The 27,727-nt window shown below is 32.5% G+C and overlaps 2 protein-coding genes across 5 annotated transcripts in view; both read right to left on the reverse strand.

Annotated features, from left to right (window-relative positions):
- Positions 1-1,921: 1,921 nt before the first annotated feature.
- On the reverse strand, positions 1,922-4,903 carry LOC131692652 (hybrid signal transduction histidine kinase M-like; the record flags this gene model as incomplete). The annotated part of the gene is made up of 1 exon (XM_058979815.1): positions 1,922-4,903. A coding segment is annotated over one exon (846 nt), but the record flags the coding sequence as incomplete, so codon positions are not given.
- The window catches only part of LOC131692650 (leucine-rich repeat neuronal protein 3), an 816,296-nt gene continuing 793,471 nt past the window's right edge, over positions 4,903-27,727 (reverse strand). For all 4 annotated transcript variants that reach the window (XM_058979812.1, XM_058979809.1, XM_058979811.1 and 1 more), the window contains one exon: positions 4,903-6,639. In XM_058979812.1, coding sequence (XP_058835795.1) covers positions 4,904-6,514 — 1,611 coding nt within the window. In that variant the 5' untranslated portion in view covers positions 6,515-6,639 and the 3' untranslated portion in view covers position 4,903. The remainder of the gene's footprint in view (positions 6,640-27,727) is intronic.

Consider the following 27,727-nt stretch of genomic DNA (forward strand, 5'->3'; position numbering starts at 1 on the left):
AATTTAGTTCGTAATAAGAATTACGTAAATCGAATATTACTAGCTAATACCCATCAAAGCGTTGCTGCGACTTTCAACGAAAAAGGAAGAAACATACTTTGTTCCGAAGCGCCATCTGGTGGACAAATAATTTCCAACCGATTGCACACAAACACGTTCCATAACAAATGCCTACTATGTACCAATTTTTACGACAATCAGACAAGCAGTTTGGGATTCCATGAATCACAGGCATACAAACATTGACTTATATAAGTATAGAAAGATATATAGATAGTTTGATAGATAGACAGATTATACTCGTAAAAAACTAATCGCGATGAACGGCGGAATACAGTGAAGAAACACGTTCGCGAATGTCCTAAACTCAGCTGTTGATGCAATCACATTGTCTCGCCATGGATGACGAGACTTATGTAAAAGCTGAATGCTGGTAGCTTCATGGGCTCCTTTTCTTCGCTGCTTGAATTTCGACATGCCTGAGGAAGAAGAAGTCTAAGCGTGCCAAAAAATACAGGATTTGGCAGACAATTTGTTCGTTTGGAAAGCGGAGCACCTCGTTCGTCATAACTGGCGAGTTCAACGGACACTTTAAGGATTGCTTTTATACAGGAATTCCACGAAAAAAAAGTTGTCCGATCTCTCAAAATTTCTTAATTAGAATTGATAGAATTGATACTTGCCGAAAAATATTGGGCGCGCATTTTTTCATATTTCGTCATTAGGGTGTCGCTCTCCACATTAGACTGGTTCAATACATCGTAGTTTAAAAAAAACCTATTTTTTTAATTCATAACTTCTGATCTATTGGACCGATTTTCATTATTGATAGCTCAAATAAAATAATTTTAAATAATAATCAAGACAATTAGGAAACCTAGGAAGTTATATGAATTTATATGAAAATATTATTTCGGTTTTCTTGGTTTTAACTGCGGTGGTCTTTGGAAACTACACACTTGTATATTTTTATTTGAAAGATCATTTAATTCTTCATAACATACCGAAAAATTACGCTGTCAGCGCCACAAATTTCGGAGGATTTTTTTTAAACGATAAAATCATTGCACCCCCATATATACACCCCTCATGCATGAAGACGCATGGTAGTTCACCATACATCTCCATCGAGTTACAACAGCTGTGACCAGGGATGCCAAAGGTACTGGTAAACTACATTTTTTCGGTATATTTACATTTGCACAAGTCGTACAGCCCGCTACAGCGACGCATCACTACAGCTCTTGCCAGAACGGTAGCCAAATCGAGTACATTTTCCCGTAGAGCAGTAGAATACATTTTTGTTTTGCTGCTGTACTCCGACTGCTCGGCGAGAGTGTGGCGTAGTAAAGTTTGTTCTCTCGCTTTGTACACTTTTCTCTGCGTAGTCAAAGGGAGAGGCCCGCACACGAAAGCGGTGATGCTGGTCGCGGCGTAAACGTACCGCATTTATTGCCGTCGTTTGTTATTGAAAATATTGAATAGACTAAAAATATTAAAAAGTGTAAAATAAGGAAAGGGAAGCCGTACCGCTCGCGTCTGGTGGCTGTACTGGGGACAGTATTTCTTTGTCATGTTACTGCTTTGCTTACAGACTGCCGTACAGCGCTGGGCGTCCTGCAATAGCGAACGACAGCAGCGTCAAAAGAGAAATGAGAATGTAGGCAGAAAAATTACAGCCGCAGAAAAGGTAGGCATTTTGCATCCTTGGCTGTGACCAACGAAATCTATGAGTTACTTACTAATATTTTTACCAAGCGTCTATTCTCCTCCTCCATAAAAGTTCATGTAGATGTAAAACAGCTCCCAGCTCGCGACAATTCATGGCCGTCATCGATTGAAACATTCTTCTTCTTCTAGTTCTAGTTATTTTCCGTTCTCCGGCCTATTTTCACTACGAGGCCAAACACCGACGCCAGAGAGGTGACCCTCCCACTATCTGGACTAGATATCGACTAATGGATCGGAGACCAACGGCTTTATTTCCCTTCCGAAGGAAGGCGTGACCACAGATTTTTTTCACCTCAGAAAAATCTTCACGACCTCGGCTGGGATTGAGCCCAAACAAACTGGATCGAATGGCGAACACGCTACGGCCCTGCCGGTCATAATATCCACAAGACACATTCTCAATAATTTAATTATCTCGATCTTCGATCTCAACTTTGTAAGTGGACATGTAGACGCGGTAGTCATTCATAAAGTTCTTGTTACCAAAAACGTCTTTTGGCTTGTTTTAGACAGGATATCACAATTCTGAGCTTTTCTTGATGATCTTTCAAGATTCGCGTCAGTTATTCCGAAATATTTTGAATATTGGTGGTTTATCTTTGACCCGACAGTAATTTTGAAACGGGAAGTGTGCAGTTTTCGATAACGAATTTTGTTCGACATTCATTTTACAAATAGCTGGCTTTTTTCAGGTAAACTCCCTTATGTACGAATTTAAAGAATGCGAAATTATGGAAGATGTAATAAATTGTCGTACAAGTCAGGTGAAAGTAGGGCAAAAATGGGGATACAATTTATATACATCGAGGCTGGTGATGTATACCGATTTTCTTAGCAACCGACACAAAGAATTCTGAACCAGTAACAGATCATAAAAGCATCATTGATTCACTCGCTTGTGTAAAAAGATGGGTGGGTAATGTTTGGGACAAAGTCGTCAACTGTTTTTACGAATGTATAAGTCAAGTTTGTGGCTCGAATTTACCTGAAATGATCGCTAGTTAAACAGACGCGTCAACTGATTTCGCAAAGTCTTCCAAGAAAATGCTCCGTCCGTTGCCTGCAAACATCTAATTGCTTCCAAATTTTTTTTATAAAAATACTTTATACTTTGTATTTGAATGAAAATTGGTCAGAATTTTTCCGGAGAATTTGCTGATTCTGCTCAACTTTCTATCGGTGTATTTCACCGTCTATGCACATTGTTCATGTTCACGCTAAATTATTGTTGAAAAGTCGATCAGAAATAAATCAAAGGGACGCAACGCTAAGATTCTGCCAAGTGCACCAGAAGACCACGCTACGGCCCTGAATGCGTTCTCGAGAGCTGTACACATGTATAGTATAACGCGAAGTATTCTGGGAACGTACATAATCCCATGAAAAGGTTTCTACCTGAGGCGCGCGTCTCAAGCCGAGAGTGTCCTATGGCGGCTAGGATGCCGCTTCGAATAATGGCCTGTAGAAATGGTTTTGATTCGCGGATCGAAAAACTCGTTTGACACAATATTCTAGACCTTTCAAAGAATCCAAAAATCTAATTTTTGAAAATTTTGAATGAGAACCTCCCCTTAAAGAAACGCTTTTTATAAAACACACTTCCGACTTGTCTTTTTCATGCCATCCCAATAGAAAGTATATCCGTCGATCATTGAGGGCAAAGTACGCCGGAAATAAACCCGTAGATTTCTGCAGAAAAAGTTGAATTCCCGCAGATTTCGAAACAAATCCGTAGATTCGTAGAAAACTTTCAAATCTGTAGATCTACGGAAACAGGGTGAACGAGCCCTTATCTGTCTCATTAGTTAGGATATCACACCATTTCGTTGTTAACTCGACTTAAACTGATTGGATTGCGCGTAAATAGGTACATATAAACATTTGTGCTTCATTTCTAAAAAACCTGGCCTGAAAAACGTAAAATATTCGCGATTGAGCGAAGCGAAGAGTCGAGTACCACGCACCCTTAGTTATCCCACTATTTGAACTAGGTGCTAAGATAAATTATGTCACATCAACCCCATTTATCCTCGCAGCAAACGCCACGTCTTCGACCGTAATAAACCTGCAAACATCAGAGTAGGCCATCTATCATTCCAACAAATGCGACCGCTTAAATCCTAACCTCTCGCTCCAAGATGACACGGGGAATCCATTCAAACCGTTACAATACAATAATTAGCTTTTCTTAAAAATCACAATAAAGATAAATAGACTGTACACAGCTAGTAGCTTCACCTGTTCACTCTCACTGATCCCGTACTAAATGCTCACTTCCTCCTTCCCTCAGTTCCCGTCGATCCAGGGTGCCAAAGGGTCCACTCTATCAGTGATAGTGTCGAGCTGCCTTCCGGCCACCACCGTTCATCACAACCGGGCGTTCGCCAGTGATGGCAACCGTACCGGGGGATGACATTTTTATGCCATTCTCCCGAATGGCACAACCTCCTCCTCCTCCACCACTACCAACACCACCACCAGCAACACTACCGGCAGCAACGACGACGGTATTATTGTTGATGTGATTAAGTGTATTTACATTGTAATTCGCCACCAACCCATTGCGGATCGGTAGCTCCGGGGGCGTCGGCGTGGACGGTGACATTTGCAGCGATGCCGGTGGTGGCGATGTGGTTCCACTATTGTTGCTGTCATCCTCATTATCGTCGAACACATCGTCGTCCAGCTCGTGGTCGGACAACTGATGGTGATGGGACTGTTGCTGTTGTAGCTGCTGCTGCTGCGGGTGCTGATGTTGGTGATGATGGTGATGGTGATGGGTTTGATATTTCTGGCGACCATTTGGCTGGCCGGAACAGACTGTCAACCCTCCTCCTCCTCCGCCGCCACCAAGTGTGTTCGTTTTGGAGTTAAAGTGGTCCTGGTTCAGCCGGAGCGGTGCGAGAGTTTGCGTCTGATAGGTGATTTGGTGGTAGTGATGGTTGTTGACATTGTTGGACAACGTCGAGAAGTTGCCGGTGCTGGCGTTGCTATTGGTTCCGGTGTGCGGTGGAATCGGTGGGGTGTAGTTGGGGAACAGTTTCATTCCCGGCTGCTTCAGATGCTCCTGGCTCAGCTGTAGGAACGTTGTGGCCGTACCGTTACAATTGCTGCCAGGACATATTTGATGCTGCGAACCTCCCCTCCGAGGTGGTGGAGGGGGAGCCTCTAGCTATAGTTCCGTTACCGGTATGTGACGGATGCCATGTGTGTGGTGGTTGTTGATTTGGTAGTTGTTCAGTGTAGTTGGGTGCACTCCCAACCCGCACGGATTCGGGTGTCGTCCCATGTAATCTTCCTCGGAGAAAGTTTTCTGATATTCACGCTCTTTCCGGCCCATGGCACTGTTTCCCCAGCCACCTTTCACTACTTCCCGAATCCGCCTGCGACATTTGTAGATCACTAGTGCCAAAGTTGTCAGGATGGCTGCGGCTGCTACTAGTACGGCACAAATAATCGCCTGCTGTCGAGGATCCGTGTGGGAACAACCTAACAAATCCGGTGATAAGGCTTGCAGAGCCTGCTCTCTCAACCGATCCGGTGAGGCACATATCACTGGAATCTGATTCTGACTGCTATTACTTTTATTCACCAGCACATTTCTCAGCCACAGAATCCGACAATCACAAGCGATCGGGTTCTCCGACAGATCCAAATCCACCAGCTCATTCCACGAGAATAACCCATCCGACAGAGTCGTCAAAGCATTGTCCTTCAGTACCAACCGCCTCAGATGTGGCAACCCACTCAACGCTCCCTCGTGTATCTCCGCCAAGGCCTTGTTCGAGGCTATAACAATTTCTTCGAGATTAGCATTCGCCGAAAAAGCTCCACCCTCGATTCTGCTCAGCTTCAACGATCCTGATATGTCCAATTTTCTCAGATTACTCATTCCCGCGAATGCGGCCGTCGGAATACTATCAAAGTCGTTCTGTCCCAACGCTAACTCCTCCAACCGAACCAGCGGCATCAGCTCCGGCGTCGGTATCCTACTCAGCCGATTGTCCGACAAATCCAATGTCCTCAATCCTTCAAGTCCGTTGAAACTCTCGCTGGTTACGTTGGACAGGGCGGCTCCTTTTAAATCCAGATGACTCAGCTTGCTAAGCGTCATAAATGCATCCTTCGGAATGGTTGTAAAGGAATTTATTCCCAAGTACAGTTCAGCCAAACTGGCTAGCGGTCCGAACGCTTCCGACGGGACGGTACTCAACGTGTTGTCGTCCAGGTAGAGCACCTTCAGGTTCGTTAAGCCCTCGAAGGCTTTCGGATCAATCTTCCCGATTCGGTTCTGACCGAGATTAAGCTCTTCGAGTTTTTTCAGACCAAAGAACACACCCTCCGTCAGTTCGTCCAGAAAGTTCCCCCGGAGATTCAGAATCGATAGCGATTCCAGTCCGAGGAAGGTTTTGTTCGAAATCGAACCCACCTTGTTATGGTTCAGGTGCAACTCGGTAAGTTTCTTCTGATAGGCAAACGTTCGCGGTGGCATGTTGAACAGATGATTGTAGCTTAGATCTAGGAAGGTCAGTTCGGCGTAGAACTGCATCGACGAATCAATGGTTTTGATTTTGTTGTTTTTGATGACTAATCGCTGAAGCGATGGATTCAGGACGATCGGTAGAACGTCCAGATGGCCTTCGCCGCATGTCACCACCAGGGTGTCGTCATCGCACTGACATCCGATGGGACAGTTGGCCAGTCCGGCATGACCGGTGGGTAGCAGGCAGGTACCCAACAGTAGCACCGTGGCCAGTGCGGTGTACATGTCTAGGGATAGCATCTTACAGACCGATTTGATGCCGTTGGTGATTTCGTGCGTGTGTGATTGTGTGTGGGCGCTAGTATGAGAATCTCCAGCTGGCGTAGTTTGTTTCAATTATGCTAGCAGCGGCGGATGATCATAGTCTGTAAGGGAGAGAGAAACGAAAGAAAAATGTTATTATCAAATGTGTCATAAGCCGTTTATTGGATTAACGATGGACAACGCCTATCGGGCGCTGAGGAGTGGCGATGTGGTGGGGGAGAAAATGGAAGCAATTTTGTTCCTATTTTTTTGCCCGGGTCTGGCTTCTGGCCAGCAGGTAAAATATGAAACTTGAAACCCGAGAGCCGGTGCGGTATTGGCAGCTCAGAGCGCAAAGTGGTAGCCCATTGCTGCCGTCTCGGTCGATCCCGAATGGGAAGCACGAAATCGGTACTAATGCCTGGACTAATCTTGTTGTAATGCGGTAAAATTAATAATAAACGATCCGGATTTTTGGTGTGCCGTGTTGCGTCATTGATTGCTCTGCCCACGGCTATAATGGGAAAGTGATGGCACCTGTTTGGTTGTTAGCGTAAGTGGGTTTTCAGATTAGGCGAACGATTGAAAATAAATAAATGAAAAGTGAATGAATCAAGTAGTTGGATGAGCTTGCTGAAAGTGATTTTCCTAGGTTGGTCGACGTTGACTGTGAATTGAAAATTACAAACAGTTAAAAAGATGAAAGACGAAAGATGAAAGACGAAATACGAAAGACGAACGAGGAAAGACGAAAGACGAAAAACGAAAGACGAAAGACGAAAGAGGAAAGACGAAAGACGAAAGACGAAAGACGAAAGACGAAAGACGAAAGACGAAAGACGAAAGACGAAAGACGAAAGACGAAAGACGAAAGACGAAAGACGAAAGACGAAAAACGAAAGACGAAAGACGAAAGGGGAAAGACGAAAGGCGAAAGACGAAAGACGAAGGACGAAAAATGATTTTTACGATTTTTATGATTTTGATGATTTTGATGATTTTTATGATTTTTATGATTTTTATGATTTTTATGATTTTTATGATTATGATTTTTATGATTTTTATGATTTCTATGATTTCTATGATTTTTATTATTTTTATGATTTTTATGATTTTTATGATTTTTATGATTTTTATGATTTTTATGATTTTTATGATTTTTATGATTTTTATGATTTTTATGATTTTTATGATTTTTATGATTTTTATGATTTTTATGATTTTTATGATTTTTATGATTTTTATGATTTTTATGATTTTTATGATTTTTATGATTTTTATGATTTTTATGATTTTTATGATTTTTATGATTTTTATGATTTTTATGATTTTTATGATTTTTATGATTTTTATGATTTTTATGATTTTTATGATTTTTATGATTTTTATGATTTTTATGATTTTTATGATTTTTATGATTTTTATGATTTTTATGATTTTTATGATTTTTATGATTTTTATGATTTTTATGATTTTTATGATTTTTATGATTTTTATGATTTTTATGATTTTTATGATTTTTATGATTTTTATGATTTTTATGATTTTTATGATTTTTATGATTTTTATGATTTTTATGATTTTTATGATTTTTATGATTTTTATGATTTTTATGATTTTTATGATTTTTATGATTTTTATGATTTTTATGATTTTTATGATTTTTATGATTTTTATGATTTTTATGATTTTTATGATTTTTATGATTTTTATGATTTTTATGATTTTTATGATTTTTATGATTTTTATGATTTTTATGATTTTTATGATTTTTATGATTTTTATGATTTTTATGATTTTTATGATTTTTATGATTTTTATGATTTTTATGATTTTTATGATTTTTATGATTTTTATGATTTTTATGATTTTTATGATTTTTATGATTTTTATGATTTTTATGATTTTTATGATTTTTATGATTTTTATGATTTTTATGATTTTTATGATTTTTATGATTTTTATGATTTTTATGATTTTTATGATTTTTATGATTTTTATGATTTTTATGATTTTTATGATTTTTATGATTTTTATGATTTTTATGATTTTTATGATTTTTATGATTTTTATGATTTTTATGATTTTTATGATTTTTATGATTTTTATGATTTTTATGATTTTTATGATTTTTATGATTTTTATGATTTTTATGATTTTTATGATTTTTATGATTTTTATGATTTTTATGATTTTTATGATTTTTATGATTTTTATGATTTTTATGATTTTTATGATTTTTATGATTTTTATGATTTTTATGATTTTTATGATTTTTATGATTTTTATGATTTTTATGATTTTTATGATTTTTATGATTTTTATGATTTTTATGATTTTTATGATTTTTATGATTTTTATGATTTTTATGATTTTTATGATTTTTATGATTTTTATGATTTTTATGATTTTTATGATTTTTATGATTTTTATGATTTTTATGATTTTTATGATTTTTATGATTTTTATGATTTTTATGATTTTTATGATTTTTATGATTTTTATGATTTTTATGATTTTTATGATTTTTATGATTTTTATGATTTTTATGATTTTTATGATTTTTATGATTTTTATGATTTTTATGATTTTTATGATTTTTATGATTTTTATGATTTTTATGATTTTTATGATTTTTATGATTTTTATGATTTTTATGATTTTTATGATTTTTATGATTTTTATGATTTTTATGATTTTTATGATTTTTATGATTTTTATGATTTTTATGATTTTTATGATTTTTATGATTTTTATGATTTTTATGATTTTTATGATTTTTATGATTTTTATGATTTTTATGATTTTTATGATTCTTATGATTTTTATGATTTTTGTGATTTTTGTGATTTTTGTGATTTTTGTGATTTTTATGATTTTTATGATTTTTATGATTTTTATGATTTTTATGATTTTTATGATTTTTATGATTTTTATGATTTTTATGATTTTTATGATTTTTATGATTTTTATGATTTTTATGATTTTTATGATTTTTATGATTTTTATGATTTTTATGATTTTTATGATTTTTATGATTTTTATGATTTTTATGATTTTTATGATTTTTATGATTTTTATGATTTTTATGATTTTTATGATTTTTATGATTTTTATGATTTTTATGATTTTTATGATTTTTATGATTTTTATGATTTTTATGATTTTTATGATTTTTATGATTTTTATGATTTTTATGATTTTTATGATTTTTATGATTTTTATGATTTTTATGATTTTTATGATTTTTATGATTTTTATGATTTTTATGATTTTTATGATTTTTATGATTTTTATGATTTTTATGATTTTTATGATTTTTATGATTTTTATGATTTTTATGATTTTTATGATTTTTATGATTTTTATGATTTTTATGATTTTTATGATTTTTATGATTTTTATGATTTTTATGATTTTTATGATTTTTATGATTTTTATGATTTTTATGATTTTTATGATTTTTATGATTTTTATGATTTTTATGATTTTTATGATTTTTATGATTTTTATGATTTTTATGATTTTTATGATTTTTATGATTTTTATGATTTTTATGATTTTTATGATTTTTATGATTTTTATGATTTTTATGATTTTTATGATTTTTATGATTTTTATGATTTTTATGATTTTTATGATTTTTATGATTTTTATGATTTTTATGATTTTTATGATTTTTATGATTTTCATGATTTTTATGATTTTTATGATTTTTATGAATTTTATGAATTTTACGATTTTTATAATTTTTATGGTTTTTATGATTTTTATGATTTTTATGGTTTTTATGATTTTTATGATTTTTATGGTTTTTATGACTTTTATGACTTTTATGATTTTTATGATTTTTATGATCTTTATGATTTTTATGATTTTTATGATTTTTATGATTTTTATGATTTTTATGATTTTTATGATTTTTATGATTTTTATGATTTTTATGATTTTTATGATTTTTATGATTTTTATGATTTTTATGATTTTTATGATTTTTATGATTTTTATGATTTTTATGATTTTTATGATTTTTATGATTTTTATGATTTTTATGATTTTTATGATTTTTATGATTTTTATGATTTTTATGATTTTTATGATTTTTATGATTTTAATGATTTTAATGATTTTAATGATTTTAATGATTTTAATGATTTTTATGATTTTAATGATTTTAATGATTTTTATGATTTTTATGATTTTTATGATTTTTATGATTTTTATGATTTTTATGATTTTTATGATTTTTATGATTTTTATGATTTTTATGATTTTTATGATTTTTATGATTTTTATGATTTTTATGATTTTTATGATTTTTATGATTTTTATGATTTTTATGATTTTTATGATTTTTATGATTTTTATGATTTTTATGATTTTTATGATTTTTATGATTTTTATGATTTTTATGATTTTTATGATTTTTATGATTTTTATGATTTTTATGATTTTTATGATTTTTATGATTTTCATAATTTTTTTATTTTTATGATTTTTATGATTTTTATGATTTTTATGATTTTTATGATTTTTATGATTTTTATGATTTTTATGATTTTTATGATTTTTATGATTTTTATGATTTTTATGATTTTTATGATTTTTATGATTTTTATGATTTTTATGATTTTTATGATTTTTATGATTTTTATGATTTTTATGATTTTTATGATTTTTATGATTTCATGATTTTTATGATTTTTATGATTTTTATGATTTTTATGATTTTTATGATTTTTATGATTTTTATGATTTTTATGATTTTTATGATTTTTATGATTTTTATGATTTTTATGATTTTTATGATTTTTATGATTTTTATGATTTTTATGATTTTTATGATTTTTATGATTTTTATGATTTTTATGATTTTTATGATTTTTATGATTTTTATGATTTTTATGATTTTTATGATTTTTATGATTTTTATGATTTTTATGATTTTTATGATTTTTATGATTTTTATGATTTTTATGATTTTTATGATTTTTATGATTTTTATGATTTTTATGATTTTTATGATTTTTATGATTTTTATGATTTTTATGATTTTTATGATTTTTATGATTTTTATGATTTTTATGATTTTTATGATTTTTATGATTTTTATGATTTTTATGATTTTTATGATTTTTATGATTTTTATGATTTTTATGATTTTTATGATTTTTATGATTTTTATGATTTTTATGATTTTTATGATTTTTATGATTTTTATGATTTTTATGATTTTTATGATTTTTATGATTTTTATGATTTTTATGATTTTTATGATTTTTATGATTTTTATGATTTTTATGATTTTTATGATTTTTATGATTTTTATGATTTTTATGATTTTTATGATTTTTATGATTTTTATGATTTTTATGATTTTTATGATTTTTATGATTTTTATGATTTTTATGATTTTTATGATTTTTATGATTTTTATGATTTTTATGATTTTTATGATTTTTATGATTTTTATGATTTTTATGATTTTTATGATTTTTATGATTTTTATGATTTTTATGATTTTTATGATTCTTATGATTCTTATGATTCTTATGATTCTTATGATTCTTATGATTCTTATGATTCTTATGATTCTTATGATTCTTATGATTCTTATGATTTTTATGATTTTTATGATTTTTATGATTTTTATGATTTTTATGATTTTTATGATTTTTATGATTTTTATGATTTTTATGATTTTTATGATTTTTATGATTTTTATGATTTTTATGATTTTTATGATTTTTATGATTTTTATGATTTTTATGATTTTTATGATTTTTATGATTTTTATGATTTTTATGATTTTTATGATTTTTATGATTTTTATGATTTTTATGATTTTTATGATTTTTATGATTTTTATGATTTTTATGATTTTTATGATTTTTATGATTTTTATGATTTTTATGATTTTTATGATTTTTATGATTTTTATGATTTTTATGATTTTTATGATTTTTATGATTTTTATGATTTTTATGATTTTTATGATTTTTATGATTTTTATGATTTTTATGATTTTTATGATTTTTATGATTTTTATGATTTTTATGATTTTTATGATTTTTATGATTTTTATGATTTTTATGATTTTTATGATTTTTATGATTTTTATGATTTTTATGATTTTTATGATTTTTATGATTTTTATGATTTTTATGATTTTTATGATTTTTATGATTTTTATGATTTTTATGATTTTTATGATTTTTATGATTTTTATGATTTTTATGATTTTTATGATTTTTATGATTTTTATGATTTTTATGATTTTTATGATTTTTATGATTTTTATGATTTTTATGATTTTTATGATTTTTATGATTTTTATGATTTTTATGATTTTTATGATTTTTATGATTTTTATGATTTTTATGATTTTTATGATTTTTATGATTTTTATGATTTTTATGATTTTTATGATTTTTATGATTTTTATGATTTTTATGATTTTTATGATTTTTATGATTTTTATGATTTTTATGATTTTTATGATTTTTATGATTTTTATGATTTTTATGATTTTTATGATTTTTATGATTTTTATGATTTTTATGATTTTTATGATTTTTATGATTTTTATGATTTTTATGATTTTTATGATTTTTATGATTTTTATGATTTTTATGATTTTTATGATTATTATGATTTTTATGATTTTTATGATTTTTATAATTTTTATGATAATAATTATTATAATATTTATGACTTTTATGATTATTATAATTGCTATGTTTTTGATAATTTTTATCATTTTCATGACCAAGATGTTTTTTAATTGTTTTTTATTTTTTAAAATTTTTGTATTTTTGCAATTTTTAGCAATTTTGGAAATTTTTGCAATGTTTTGCAATTTTTTGGCGATTTTGGTGGTTTTAGCGATTATGGCGAATTTCGGTTTTCGATTTGACGGCTCTTAATTTTCATAATTTATGACTCATGATTCACGATTCATGAATAATGATTTATGTTTTATGATCCATTGATTCCTTGGTTCTTGATTTCTTGATTTCTTGATTTCTTAATTTCTTAATTTCTTGATTTCTTGATTTCTTGATTTCTTGATTTCTTGATTTCTTGATTTCTTGATTTCTTGATTTCTTGATTTCTTGATTTCTTGATTTCTTGATTTCTTGATTTCTTGATTTCTTGATTTCTTGATTTCTTGATTTCTTGATTTCTTGATTTCTTGATTTCTTGATTTCTTGATTTCTTGATTTCTTGATTTCTTGATTTCTTGATTTCTTGATTTCTTGATTTCTTGATTTCTTGATTTCTTGATTTCTTGATTTCTTGATTTCTTGATTTCTTGATTTCTTGATTCCTTGATTTCGTCATTTCTTGTTTTTTTTTTTAATTTTTTTTCATGTTTGGTTTTTGTGTTTTGGTTCTTTTTCCTTTTGTAATTGGCAATTTTTTTTATGTTTTTCTGTTTTGGTCTTGGTTTTTCTCTTTTTTTCGGCATTTGTTTTTGGTTTCCTTTTTCTGTTTCCAGTTTTTAGTTTTAGTTTTATCCTTCAGTTTAAGTTTATTTTCTCTTTCTTGTTTTTTGCTTTTTGTTCGTTTTTTTCCTATTATTTTGTTTTTTTTTTGCTTCATCTTTTTAGTTTTTGGTATTAGCTTGGTTTCGTTTAGTTTTTGGTTTTCTTTTTTTAGAGCTTGGTTTATTGTTTTCTCCTATTAGTTCTTAGATTTTGGTTTTCTCTGTTTTCGTTTGTTCAATTTTATTTTAAATTTTTTGTGCTTATTGATTATTGGTTTTCTTTTTTTTGTGGTTTAAATTTTCCCGGTTTCTCCTCCTTTTTGCTATTAGTTTGGTTTTTGGTTTTTGGTTTTTGGTTTTTGGTTTTTGGTTTTTGGTTTTTGGTTTTTGGTTTTTGGTTTTTGGTTTTTGGTTTTTGGTTTTTGGTTTTTGGTTTTTGGTTTTTGGTTTTTGGTTTTTGGTTTTTGGTTTTTGGTTTTTGGTTTTTGGTTTTTGGTTTTTGGTTTTTGGTTTTTGGTTTTTGGTTTTTGGTTTTTGGTTTTTGGTTTTTGGTTTTTGGTTTTTGGTTTTTGGTTTTTGGTTTTTGGTTTTTGGTTTTTGGTTTTTGGTTTTTGGTTTTTGGTTTTTGGTTTTTGGTTTTTGGTTTTTGGTTTTTGGTTTTTGGTTTTTGGTTTATGATATGGTTGATATGGTTTATGGTTTGGTTTTTATGATTTTTATGATTTTTATGATTTTTATGATTTTTATGATTTTTATGATTTTTATGATTTTTATGATTTTTATGATTTTTATGATTTTTATGATTTTTATGATTTTTATGATTTTTATGATTTTTATGATTTTTATGATTTTTATGATTTTTATGATTTTTATGATTTTTATGATTTTTATGATTTTTATGATTTTTATGATTTTTATGATTTTTATGATTTTTATGATTTTTATGATTTTTATGATTTTTATGATTTTTATGATTTTTATGATTTTTATGATTTTTATGATTCTTATGATTCTTATGATTCTTATGATTTTTATGATTTTTATGATTTTTATGATTTTTATGATTTTTATGATTTTTATGATTGTTATGATTTTTATGATTTTTATGATTTTTATGATTTTTATGATTTTTATGATTTTTATGATTTTTATGATTTTTATGATTTTTATGATTTTTATGATTTTTATGATTTTTATGATTTTTATGATTTTTATGATTTTTATGATTTTTATGATTTTTATGATTTTTATGATTTTTATGATTTTTTTGATTTTTATGATTTTTATGATTTTTATGATTTTTATGATTTTTATGATTTTTATGATTTTTATGATTTTTATGATTTTTATGATTTTTATGATTTTTATGATTTTTATGATTTTTATGATTTTTATGATTTTTATGATTTTTATGATTTTTATGATTTTTATGATTTTTATGATTTTTATGATTTTTATGATTTTTATGATTTTTATGATTTTTATGATTTTTATGATTTTTATGATTTTTATGATTTTTATGATTTTTATGATTTTTATGATTTTTATGATTTTTATGATTTTTATGATTTTTATGATTTTTATGATTTTTATGATTTTTATGATTTTTATGATTTTTATGATTTTTATGATTTTTATGATTTTTATGATTTTTATGATTTTTATGATTTTTATGATTTTTATGATTTTTATGATTTTTATGATTTTTATGATTTTTATGATTATTATGATTTTTATGATTTTTATGATTTTTATAATTTTTATGATAATAATTATTATAATATTTATGACTTTTATGATTATTATAATTGCTATGTTTTTGATAATTTTTATCATTTTCATGACCAAGATGTTTTTTAATTGTTTTTTATTTTTTAAATTTTTTGTATTTTTGCAATTTTTAGCAATTTTGGAAATTTTTGCAATGTTTTGCAATTTTTTGGCGATTTTGGTGGTTTTAGCGATTATGGCGAATTTCGGTTTTCGATTTGACGGCTCTTAATTTTCATAATTTATGACTCATGATTCACGATTCATGAATAATGATTTATGTTTTATGATCCATTGATTCCTTGGTTCTTGATTTCTTGATTTCTTGATTTCTTAATTTCTTAATTTCTTGATTTCTTGATTTCTTGATTTCTTGATTTCTTGATTTCTTGATTTCTTGATTTCTTGATTTCTTGATTTCTTGATTTCTTGATTTCTTGATTTCTTGATTTCTTGATTTCTTGATTTCTTGATTTCTTGATTTCTTGATTTCTTGATTTCTTGATTTCTTGATTTCTTGATTTCTTGATTTCTTGATTTCTTGATTCCTTGATTTCGTCATTTCTTGTTTTTTTTTTTAATTTTTTTTCATGTTTGGTTTTTGTGTTTTGGTTCTTTTTCCTTTTGTAATTGGCAATTTTTTTTATGTTTTTCTGTTTTGGTCTTGGTTTTTCTCTTTTTTTCGGCATTTGTTTTTGGTTTCCTTTTTCTGTTTCCAGTTTTTAGTTTTAGTTTTATCCTTCAGTTTAAGTTTATTTTCTCTTTCTTGTTTTTTGCTTTTTGTTCGTTTTTTTCCTATTATTTTGTTTTTTTTTTGCTTCATCTTTTTAGTTTTTGGTATTAGCTTGGTTTCGTTTAGTTTTTGGTTTTCTTTTTTTAGAGCTTGGTTTATTGTTTTCTCCTATTAGTTCTTAGATTTTGGTTTTCTCTGTTTTCGTTTGTTCAATTTTATTTTAAATTTTTTGTGCTTATTGATTATTGGTTTTCTTTTTTTTGTGGTTTAAATTTTCCCGGTTTCTCCTCCTTTTTGCTATTAGTTTGGTTTTTGGTTTTTGGTTTTTGGTTTTTGGTTTTTGGTTTTTGGTTTTTGGTTTTTGGTTTTTGGTTTTTGGTTTTTGGTTTTTGGTTTTTGGTTTTTGGTTTTTGGTTTTTGGTTTTTGGTTTTTGGTTTTTGGTTTTTGGTTTTTGGTTTTTGGTTTTTGGTTTTTGGTTTTTGGTTTTTGGTTTTTGGTTTTTGGTTTTTGGTTTTTGGTTTTTGGTTTTTGGTTTTTGGTTTTTGGTTTTTGGTTTTTGGTTTTTGGTTTTTGGTTTTTGGTTTTTGGTTTTTGGTTTTTGGTTTTTGGTTTTTGGTTTTTGGTTTTTGGTTTTTGGTTTTTGGTTTTTGGTTTTTGGTTTTTGGTTTTTGGTTTTTGGTTTTTGGTTTTTGGTTTTTGGTTTTTGGTTTTTAGTTTTTAGTTTTTAGTTTTTAGTTTTTAGTTTTTAGTTTTTAGTTTTTAGTTTTTAGTTTTTGGTTTTTGGGTTTTTGGGTTTTTGGTTTTTGGTTTTTAGTTTTTCAATTCTGGTTATAAATTTACCTAGTACCTCGTGCGCACACGAATTACCTTGCTTTGATTATATCTTCAAAATGCTAACGTAAAGATTTTAATACATCAATTTCCATCGGCCAATAAACGCACTGAGATTTATTCATCGAACCAGAGAGATGACTTCAATGGTGGGATCTTAAATATCGAAACATGGTATTGTTATTGTTTTGTAGTTTATCCGATTTAATCCTCTAATGTTTTTTCTCTGAGGAAACTTTTTGTTTGTTTCTAATATCTCAACGGTTTCTGCTGGTATTTAACCCAGACTCACTGAGGCGAGAAGCTGTCCCACTTACCTAGACCTAGATAGACTAAAGCTAATTGGAATTCTATTCCTTGCGGCTTCATGTATTTCTAATTAAAGTTCACTTAAAAATTATCCGGAACATTTGCAATAAACGCAAAAGAGTGGAAGCTTCATTTTAAAATATCTTCACAATAGCTTCCAATCCACTCTGGAATGAATGCCATATCGAGCATGTCTACCCTCTTCCATATTGATTTGAGCCTAATGGGACCCACTTTTGAGTGGAAATAAGTTATACAGTTGGATGAAACGAGGCAGACAAGTAAAAAAAAAGTTTGATGAGCAATTATGGGGCTGAACATGATAGACAATCGAGGTTGAGTTCGAATTGGCCCGACACAAAAAGTTATCGTTGCCTGGCATTTGTTTGTTGTGGCATTCCGAATTCTAGCCCCAATGAATAATTCAATCGCCGGTTGCCGGTCGGTTCCATGTTTCAATGAAATGGCTGGATAATTAAATTTATTTTCTTGCTCCATCTCGGAATGGAACAAGCTCGCTGGACTGCATCACCGAAAGGAAGATTGCTTTTGTACTCACACGAGCGTGTGTTTGTCTGCGTTAGTGTACGTTTCGGCTTGAGTGTGCATTTAGATTGGAATTAAGCTCTATTTATTTGCCCCCTGTGTGATGTTTTGCCGGGCAGGATCATACCAATCGATCCACTCGGGACACGTATTGCCTGTGCCGACCTAACTGTGAGGTTGAAGGCTAAGTGTTGTAAAAGGAAGCTTAGATGAATGATTCAATTACGAAGGAAATTATCTCGGTTATGTTCCTGCAACGAGGTATAGCAAAATTTACCCGATGTATGACGTATGTGTTACACAGAATTCCGAAGAAAAAGCTACAGTGAGCAGCAATCGGGTTGTAAATGTTGAGTGAGAGGTTATTAGACACAGGCTTGGAAAATTATCTCTTTTTGAAATCGAAATCAATTCAATTACTGACTAATATCCGATTAATTCTGTTTTAAATGTCTTGTAGTTCGCGTAGTTAGGATAACAGCTCATTTAGTTCAATGTACAAATTAGCATGATTTTAAATGAAAAACCATGTGTCTCCATAAAAAGGTAGAGTTGATGGAGACGCGTGATGCTTCGTAATTGACCTAACCATTCATAGTAGATTTGAATTAGGAACTCATTACAATGCACAGCAGTCCATCTAGTCCTACTGAACTTTTATCATCTTAATTGAAATTCCTACCAGGTGCCCTCTGTATACAAACAGCTGTTTCATATTCGAACCCAATTGAGTGCCTATACAGCTGCCGTAGTGCTGGGTAGCCTACATAATTGTACAGATTGTATAACTATGCAGTTCAAACCGGATGCACTCGGTAGTTGGTGAAGCAGTTTGCAATCAATATTGAATAAATTTTAATGAATTGTTATGAAAATTGCCCTTACAGCACTAAGAAGTGGAAGCTTGCGGATTCTCGAAAGTGTACCATGTTAACAGATGATTCCGGACAGCCGGTGGTGTCCTGACCGCATGGAAATTGCTCAATCGAAGATGTAAGCGCAGATTATTTAATTACGAGTCGGTAGTTTGTGTTTAACTGGAAGGCAATGTGGTTATGAATATACATAAGACTGGAATGATTCGAATGCAAACATCCAATGGTTCAATATTGCGGTGGTTACATTCCGGAATTTAAATTTCTCCTGAATTAATGTGGGCCAAATCTTCAAGCATCCAGGAAATTGAGGCATTGCATTAGAATAAATTAATCTTCATTCCTCGTGATTCTACTGCCCTTATTTTATCCGTGTGTTTAATCTAGCAAATTAGCCTACATAAATAAATTTACTCCACGCTGCCCAAAATTCTTCATAACGTCTCGCAGAGGAAGCTTCAGATCCTGCTCGCGTGTTTTCTATTTCCCTCACCCTCCTTAAAGCTATCCACCCTGTATGAAAACATGTAGTTCTCCAGGCTTGAAACAAACTTTCTCGGTATTAAAATTTCCCGCGTCGGCTTTCGCCGTCACTGGCGTAAAAAGCGGGTGAGCGGAAAAATTGGGCCTTATAAAAATATGGTTAGCATCTCTTTCACACAGACTTCCATCAAACACAAATAGGATCACCGCAGCCAAAAGGCATCATCCGCAAACCATAACTCATGTACACAAATATCCCTGACCCCCGCCCGTTGCCAAACCATCAACAGTATCACGTAAACACGGCGCGCGAAAAGCCTTCACACGAGGAAGCAAACAGGTTTTTTTCCACATTCATCGTTCAACTGTTCAAACCGTGGGAAACTCACTGGAGCCAATGCTTTCGACCCAAATATAAAAAAGTAAAACAACCGACAAGGATAAAACCGCACGAAAGCGCAACTTTTCGCAGCAACTACCTGACATCCTGGCCGGTCAAACAGGGGCAAACGGAGAAAAGACCAACTTCCTCATAATGGTCAGCGGGAAAAATATCCATTTATTTTCAATTTCCTTTTCAGGCAGGGGATGTGCGTCGGCCGGACAGGGTGGGATGGAAGTACACTCTACTTTTAATTTGCGTTCACTCACGGTCAGTGCGTGGGAATGTAAGTACTGAAATTGAATAAAGTCCCGGGGATTGCGAAAAAGGTTTCGGTTTATTTTTAAACATAGTTTTGTTATTGGTAGGAAGTGGTTTTTATTCGGTATGTATTGATTGATGTGATGGACGAAAGTAGCCTTGGGTACTGCAACCCCGTTGAGTTTTTTTATGTTTCAACACATTTCACAGCCAATAGCGAAAATTTGTTGCATAGCTCATTGGGAACACATTTTCACTACGGAAAACTGTTATAAAATATTTTAATTATTTTTTTTTCAAATCTATGTTACTCTATGTAACTCTACTTGACATTATTTGACTGTTTACAACGAATTGAAACTAAAACCAATACTGAATCGAATGGCATTCTATTAAGTATCCTTTCATATGAAAAACATGGAACATCAACTGTTTGTGCTGCAATCAAATTTAATTTAAATACAATCACAGTCAGCAGATTGAGCTTTATTGAGATTTCAATTCGATTTCAGTTTCTGATTGTAAAATTAACATGATGCACTACGCTGTAAAAATATGACACAAAAAGACACGATGGAAAATAGTATATTGTTTTCATTGCTGGATTTAAAAGTTATTCGGTACGATTTATTACCATAGTGGTGACTTAAATAAATACTGCGTTCTTCTGAATCATGTAAGGATTTTACTGAAGAGAAGCATCAATATTGTGGAACCCCACCGCTACGATCATGTCTTGGATAAAGGCCATATCGATATCAATCAAACTTCAATGTACTCAGCATGAAATTAAAAATTGGTAGAGAACCGCCTCATTTACAGGTGGATTGTTTGCGAAGAGTATAATGATTATTCTTAACATAATTTTAATTATGTATTTGTTGTCTCATTTTAAAAGAAAATGTTTGTATACTAAATAAAACTCGTGGTTCATGTATCTGTATCATTCTTTTTTTTGCTGTACCGCCGAGTATTAACTGCAAAATTCTCCTAACAAACACACCGAGCACTTGATAGTCTGCTTCCTTCAACGCCTGTGCTTCATGGGCGCACAGAGCAACAAGGAGTATCAGCAATTTGTGTAAAGCTAGTCTTGTGCGTGTCAGCAGGCTACGGGACTTTAGTTAACTACGTAAATCAGCTGACTCCGTATAAATCCTGTTCGCAGTCGCAATACGTCCTTTTACCTTATGACTAACATCATTATCACGTGTCACTAGTGCTCCATCCATCCAGTTCATAACCCTACTTCAATTGATCTACTGCCACAAACGAGACAGATGTCTCTTCCGGGCCGGCAGATGACGTGGGTAGTATGGGTAATACTACCCACTTGAAAATATTCGAATGGGTAACTAGCCACTCAAAATTTTGAACAAATTTATAATTTAAAAACTGACGCGCACGTATCTCGCGCACATAAAGCGTCTACGGAATCAACTTGCATCACTTTAAAATTGCTACCTATAACCATATTTTCTGTTGACATTTTGGGTAAAATTGGTTCAATGTCGAACTCTCAGCGCGTTGTATCGACCACTGCTGCTTCCTTAGTCGCTATCGGAGAAGATTCTTCTATCCAAAGAAGTGCCGTCTTTACGAATGGGTAAACTGTGTTAGAGCCAGAGGCCCTGGGATCTAGTGGGCCCCAAATAATCGAAAATGGATTACTTTGCAAAAGGGGCCAATACGACATCATTTGTTTTCCAGTGATGCCTAATTCGGCCTTCTGTTAGCGAAGTGAATTGTTTTTTGAAAAACAAAACGTGACTAGAAGTCAATTTCTTTCACTTTCTTCACATCCGGAACATTGTACTGCTAACATTCATGTTCAGAAAAACTTAATTAAGTTCAAAATAACTAAATTAATTTTATTTACATAGTTTTACTTGATTTTCACCGCACACAGGGCGCCAACACTTATTAGCTGAGACTTTGTGGCCCACTCATTTGACCATCAATCCGGTTAGGAACAGTGGTACAAAACGGCAAATAGATAGTTGAACCTTGTCGACGAGAAGATACTTAAGTAAAACCGACCCAGAGAAGATCACCCGATGAGAGTTTGAGTTAACATAGGTCTTTATTCCGTTAGCTGAGACTGATGTTGAATACAATCGTTTAGAGTTGTCACGGGCGGAAGTATGGGGTCCTTGAAAAAGCCAACCCCGATTCGCGCAACCAAACTCGTCCCGGAAGCTACACCGTCGCTCTCAACTTCTTTTGTAGGTACTTACACGCGGTACACCTTCCAAAAAGGGATGTCGCAAGTATTGTCATTTGTTTGTTTTAGACTTGTTACCAGGAAGGACATATAAGCGAAAATCTTGGATATTTCGGTCACAATCAATAGCGTTGTGTCGGCGCTTTTTTTCCTTTTTTTTAAAAAAAAGCTGAAGAAAATCACAAAGGTGAACCATAGATATAATTTCAAGCCGAGGAATCGATTTTATTTCAACATCCGTTTGAGCGAAAAATTTTAGGTATGGAAAGTCATTTTTGAACGGGTCTAGATAACAGAAACAGAAACAAAGGAATCGGAAATATGAATGAAAAAGAGAGGCGTTCAAAGCGAAGGAGCTGGATGAGTTTTGTTTGAAATGCTCTACTTCAGAGTACGTATCTTTTGTTTTAATTGACGTGAATTATCACTTGGTTGCCCTGGTTTGATGGGTAAAAGGGTCAGGCAGGCTTGTTTCATAAGTCACTCATCCAGGAGGATGTTCAGTGGTGGGAAGGATCGTAGCACTCCGCCCAGTACACTAAGAATCGGCTGCGAATTCAGTTGGAACAGATTAAGTTCCGCAACACAGTGTAGTATCAAGGTTGACGTGAGCAGAGATGTTTACCTAAGAAATACCTGGGATAGAGCCCGGACTGACTGGGGCGGGAAGCAGTCACGTTTACCACTTTCAAAAGCGTATACTGGATTTCTATGCCGTTTTTGTGTATTAAGAAGAGTTTCATGAACTTGATAACGTATCTACATCTCGAGGGAGTACTCTTCTTGTAAAGAAGTAGTAAGGAGCTATGTGAAAGCAAATTTTCGACAACTTCCTTTTTCTTACAGCTCGTCATAAGTTTGACCTTCCCGAGGAAGGTGGAGGACAGAAGATGTCAATGTTTGATAAACAAATGCATGATTTGGCAGGCAATTTGCTCGTGCAGAAAACGAAGCACCCCGTTCGTGATAACCGAAACCGGTCATTGGGCACGTTTATTTGAAAAAAAAAATCCTCAAAAAGCACTTCCACTTCTGGGATCTCCCGATGGTTCTTGGCTTTTTTGACCAAATTTCACCTCCTTGCTTTATTCGAAAGGTGTTCTGGAGTAGTGCACGGCTAAGGAGGTCAATTTCGTGCCAAAGGATCTTAGTCCCTCGAACACACCGGAATTGCCGACAATTGAAAATTACTGGGCCATCATTAAGCAGGCGCTCCAGAAGCATTCCAAAGAAGTGAAATCGCCAGCATACACGAGGAAAAAAGGTTTCTCCACGCAAACACAAGTTAGCCCAAACGTTGTACAAGACTTTGTGGGCAGTGTTAACAGGAAAGTACGTGCATTTGAATATTGCTATGAAATTGAATAAAATAAGCACGAAAAAATCAATAATATGGAATTTTGACGAACGTTTTCTTGTGATGTCATTTGATTCCATACACGCTTGTAATTCTCTATGTACGAGGATTTCATTTGCACAAAGGCAGGGGTTTGAAGCGATTGTTTTGTAAGCTATGAAAAGGCGACAAATCTCTAGTAATAGACTCCCACCTTATGCTTATCCTGCTACCTACTTGGGCAAAAAGTGTGCACCGGCCCTATATCTCTCCGGTTATTTTTGAGCCTTAATTTTAACCTACCCAGGATCATACGACTCAGTATAATTATTCCTGTGGAAAAGCCATATTCAAGCATTATCTGCATTACACAAAATTACCCGTTTCACGAACTAAATCGTTACCACTGTATTTTTGAAGTTTGGAAACTATTTCAAGATCACGAATCATGAACCAGTTCATGAGGCATGAATGGATTCATGAATATAATTTCGAGTTAATGTTTAAGTTTTGTGATCTAATTCAAAATTACGAAAGCCACATCATGACCAAGATACCATAAATCATGAATCAGTTCACGTTACATAGTCGGAGTTTTTAACTTTTTAGATAAAATTACGAGTCAACATTTTCTTTTTGAGTAATGAAAATACAGTTGTGAACTAGTTCACAGACAGAAAACCGATTTGAAAATGACTTGGCTGAAACCATGAATGAAGTTCACAAAAATATCAATCTCCATATACTGTCACAATTAAAGACAATACCGAACATTTGACCGTCGCCGGTAGGAAGGAAAAAGTGGACAAAATGAATCACCGTATAAGGATCCCAATAGTTCAGTAAGAGATATGGCGAAAAAAACTACATTTAAGCAACATTAGCAAGATGCGAGCAAAGGATCGGCTACACACGAATAAAATCGAAAAAGTACCGAATCGCGATAAACGGCAAAATACAATGAGGAGATCACGTGCGCGGAACCTCTACACCCAGCTACTGACGAAAATAAGCGATTTAGCAGGAAATTTGCTGATGTGGAAGGCAGAGTACCCCGTTCGTGACAACTGGAATGCTCAATAGATAGGTGTACTTGAAGGAATGCTTCCATAAATGTCTACTTCCATTTTGTACATTTTTCCGGCCGGACTAAGCCTCGTGCCGTTACTTAAAAGATGATTTGGAGTGGTACAGGTAAATTCCATGCCAAGGAATCTAAAGGGTGTCCTCTACTCTCGAGACCCGATATTGCGCTGTGTTGTGGGGAATAAATTTTAAAGTATTTTCTGTATAGATTGTAAATTATTTTTTTTTTTAAATCAATTTTGAAACTACACGTTTTGGTTGTTAAATTTTAATTTAGAAAACCCGAAAAGAACTATTGCTTGCTTTTTCAACAAGAATTCTGCCCCGTGATTTCGGTGTATTCTGTACCATTGTTGTGGTATATTTTACACCCGCACAGATGTGTATTGACCCGCCTATTTTTCAGAGCTTAATTTATATTTTTTCATTTTTAATTTACTAAGTAGGAAAGTTCTGAAAATTTTAGAGCCGTAGTACTCAAGTTAGAGCAATGATATGAAATATACGCATCGGAGTACTAGAAGTTGTAGGATCATTAGAAATAGGCTTAAAATCTTACGGACTAGTCTTTTGTCTTCTGCTGGCAGGAGTTGAGCTTAAGCAGTGTTACTACGTATCGCTCATGTCTATTAACATGTATGATGACAAAGACAGACTTGCCCATCATTCCGCTATCAGTAGTCGTGACGATCGGTCACGTTGTAGAGATCCATTCCTTTGCAGTGTCTATTGTCTAAAAGTGAATTGTGTAGCGTTCTTTAGTTAGTGGTGCACGTGTTTCGATTCCTGCGTTACTCAGCTAAGTTCATTGGTTTTAAAATTGGTTTTCCATTAAATAAATCCTTTTCTGCAAATAAGTATAATTGCTGAACATCCTACCCTCTTCATTTTATAATGGCAGAGGGTGGGAACAGTGCGATGTCGGTCGATGACCGAGATACCCCAACCCCAGATCCAAAGCCGGAACAGTCGCGAAGGTCGCACAGACACCGAGTTTATCCAGAGAGTGCGAAAGGTCCTTTCGTGGTGTACTTTAGACAAATTTCCACTCCTATCAACATCCTATTAATATCATCTGAGCTTTACAAACAATTCAAATCCATCAAGGAAATCAGAAAAGTGAATCTATACAAAGTTCGAGTCACTGTGAACATACGCAAAGAGGCTAACGATATGATAAAAATCCCGCGTTTTGTAGACCTTTATAGAATTTATATTCCGTCGGAACAAGTACAGATCGATGGAGTGATATACGACAGTGAAATTGACCCTACGGATATTGTAAAATTAGGTGTTGGAAAGTTCAGAAATGCAAATCTTCCGTCAGTCCCTATTTTGGAATGTGAACGACTCTTTGCCCAAGAAAATTCAGAAAGTGAGGTTAAATTCGTGGCATCAAATGCTCTTCGAGTCACATTTTCGGGGACTGCTGTGCCCGATTATGTATGTGTGAGTCAAGTTTTAATAAAAGTGCGGTTGTATTCTCCAAAGGTGATGGTATGCAGTAAATGTCAATTGCTGGGACACACTAACAAGTACTGTGCAAATAAGATCCGTTGTAGTAAGTGTGGTGAGAACCATGAAGCGTCGGTCTGCTCAAGCTCTCAGCAAGCGTGTCTATTGTGTAGAGGGTCACACGATACAGTGAAAAGTTGCTCAGCATATCGAGATAAGCACAAGCAAATTAAAGACAAAGTTAACAATCGCAGCAAAAGTACATACGCTGACATGGTGAAGGCTATTTCTCCTCTTGAAACATCGAACAGGTACTCTGAGCTCAGTAATTTACCCGAATCTGATTCTGACGATCTCCATGTTCCCCAATGTAGTTATTTGACACCTAAAAAAAGAAAACGAAGTCGTCCTACGTTGCCAAGTAGAACTACAACCCTTCGAAAGAAGGAAAAACTTTCCTTTCCAACGCTTCCGAAAACGCAAGACGTTCCTGGATTTCGCAAGGTTGACGATACTCAAGCCTCAGAGACAGATTCCTGGTCGTTGCCAGGGATTCTCAAATTAATCTGTGACGCTCTTAATTTAGACGAATTCTGGCGAAATCTTTTCGACAAATTGAGCCCATTCCTTTCACTACTCTGGGATAAAGTGAAATCATATTTGCCTCTCTTTAAGCTACTGTCCGTAAACAATGGCTAATACAGTAGGTAAATATAGTATCTCGATACTCCAGTGGAATAGCCGAAGTATTATTCCCAAACTCACGGGTTTGCGTACTATGATAGCTGATTTGAACATTGATATTTTCTGTGTGAGTGAAACGTGGCTAACGGATAAACACTATTTTAGCATCCCGTCTTTTAATGTAATTCGCAATGATAGATCGGAGCCATACGGAGGGGTTTTGATTGGCATCCGCCATAGCATTCAATTCCAGTCACTCAATCTACCCAAAATAGGATCGATAGAATGTGTAGGTTGTCGTATCAAGATGAACCAATTCGAGAGTTCTATCATATCAATTTATATTCCGCCCAATTGTAGCTTTAGAGAAAGCGATCTGAGAAGCATTTTAGATAAAGTACCACAGCCATGTTTCATTTTGGGTGATCTGAACGCTCATGGGATGGCCTGGGGTTCTTCAAAAGACGACGGTCGATCTCGCATTATCAGTGATTTAATCGATGAGTTTCGTTTTTGCATTCTCAACGATGGTAGTACTACGCGAGTTGCTTACCCACCAGCGTCTCCTTCTTGCGTCGATCTCTCCCTGTGCAGCGCTTCGCTTGCGTTAGAATGTAACTGGAAGGTGTTGGATGACCCATTTGGAAGCGATCATCTCCCAATTCATATAAATTTGACTTCACTAAATCAACTCTCAGAAACCGTTTATTGGTACGATCTAACAAAAAATGTGAGCTGGGATCGA

Source organism: Topomyia yanbarensis, chromosome 3 (assembly GCF_030247195.1).
Source record: "Topomyia yanbarensis strain Yona2022 chromosome 3, ASM3024719v1, whole genome shotgun sequence".
In the NCBI taxonomy this organism is placed as follows: domain Eukaryota; kingdom Metazoa; phylum Arthropoda; class Insecta; order Diptera; family Culicidae; genus Topomyia; species Topomyia yanbarensis.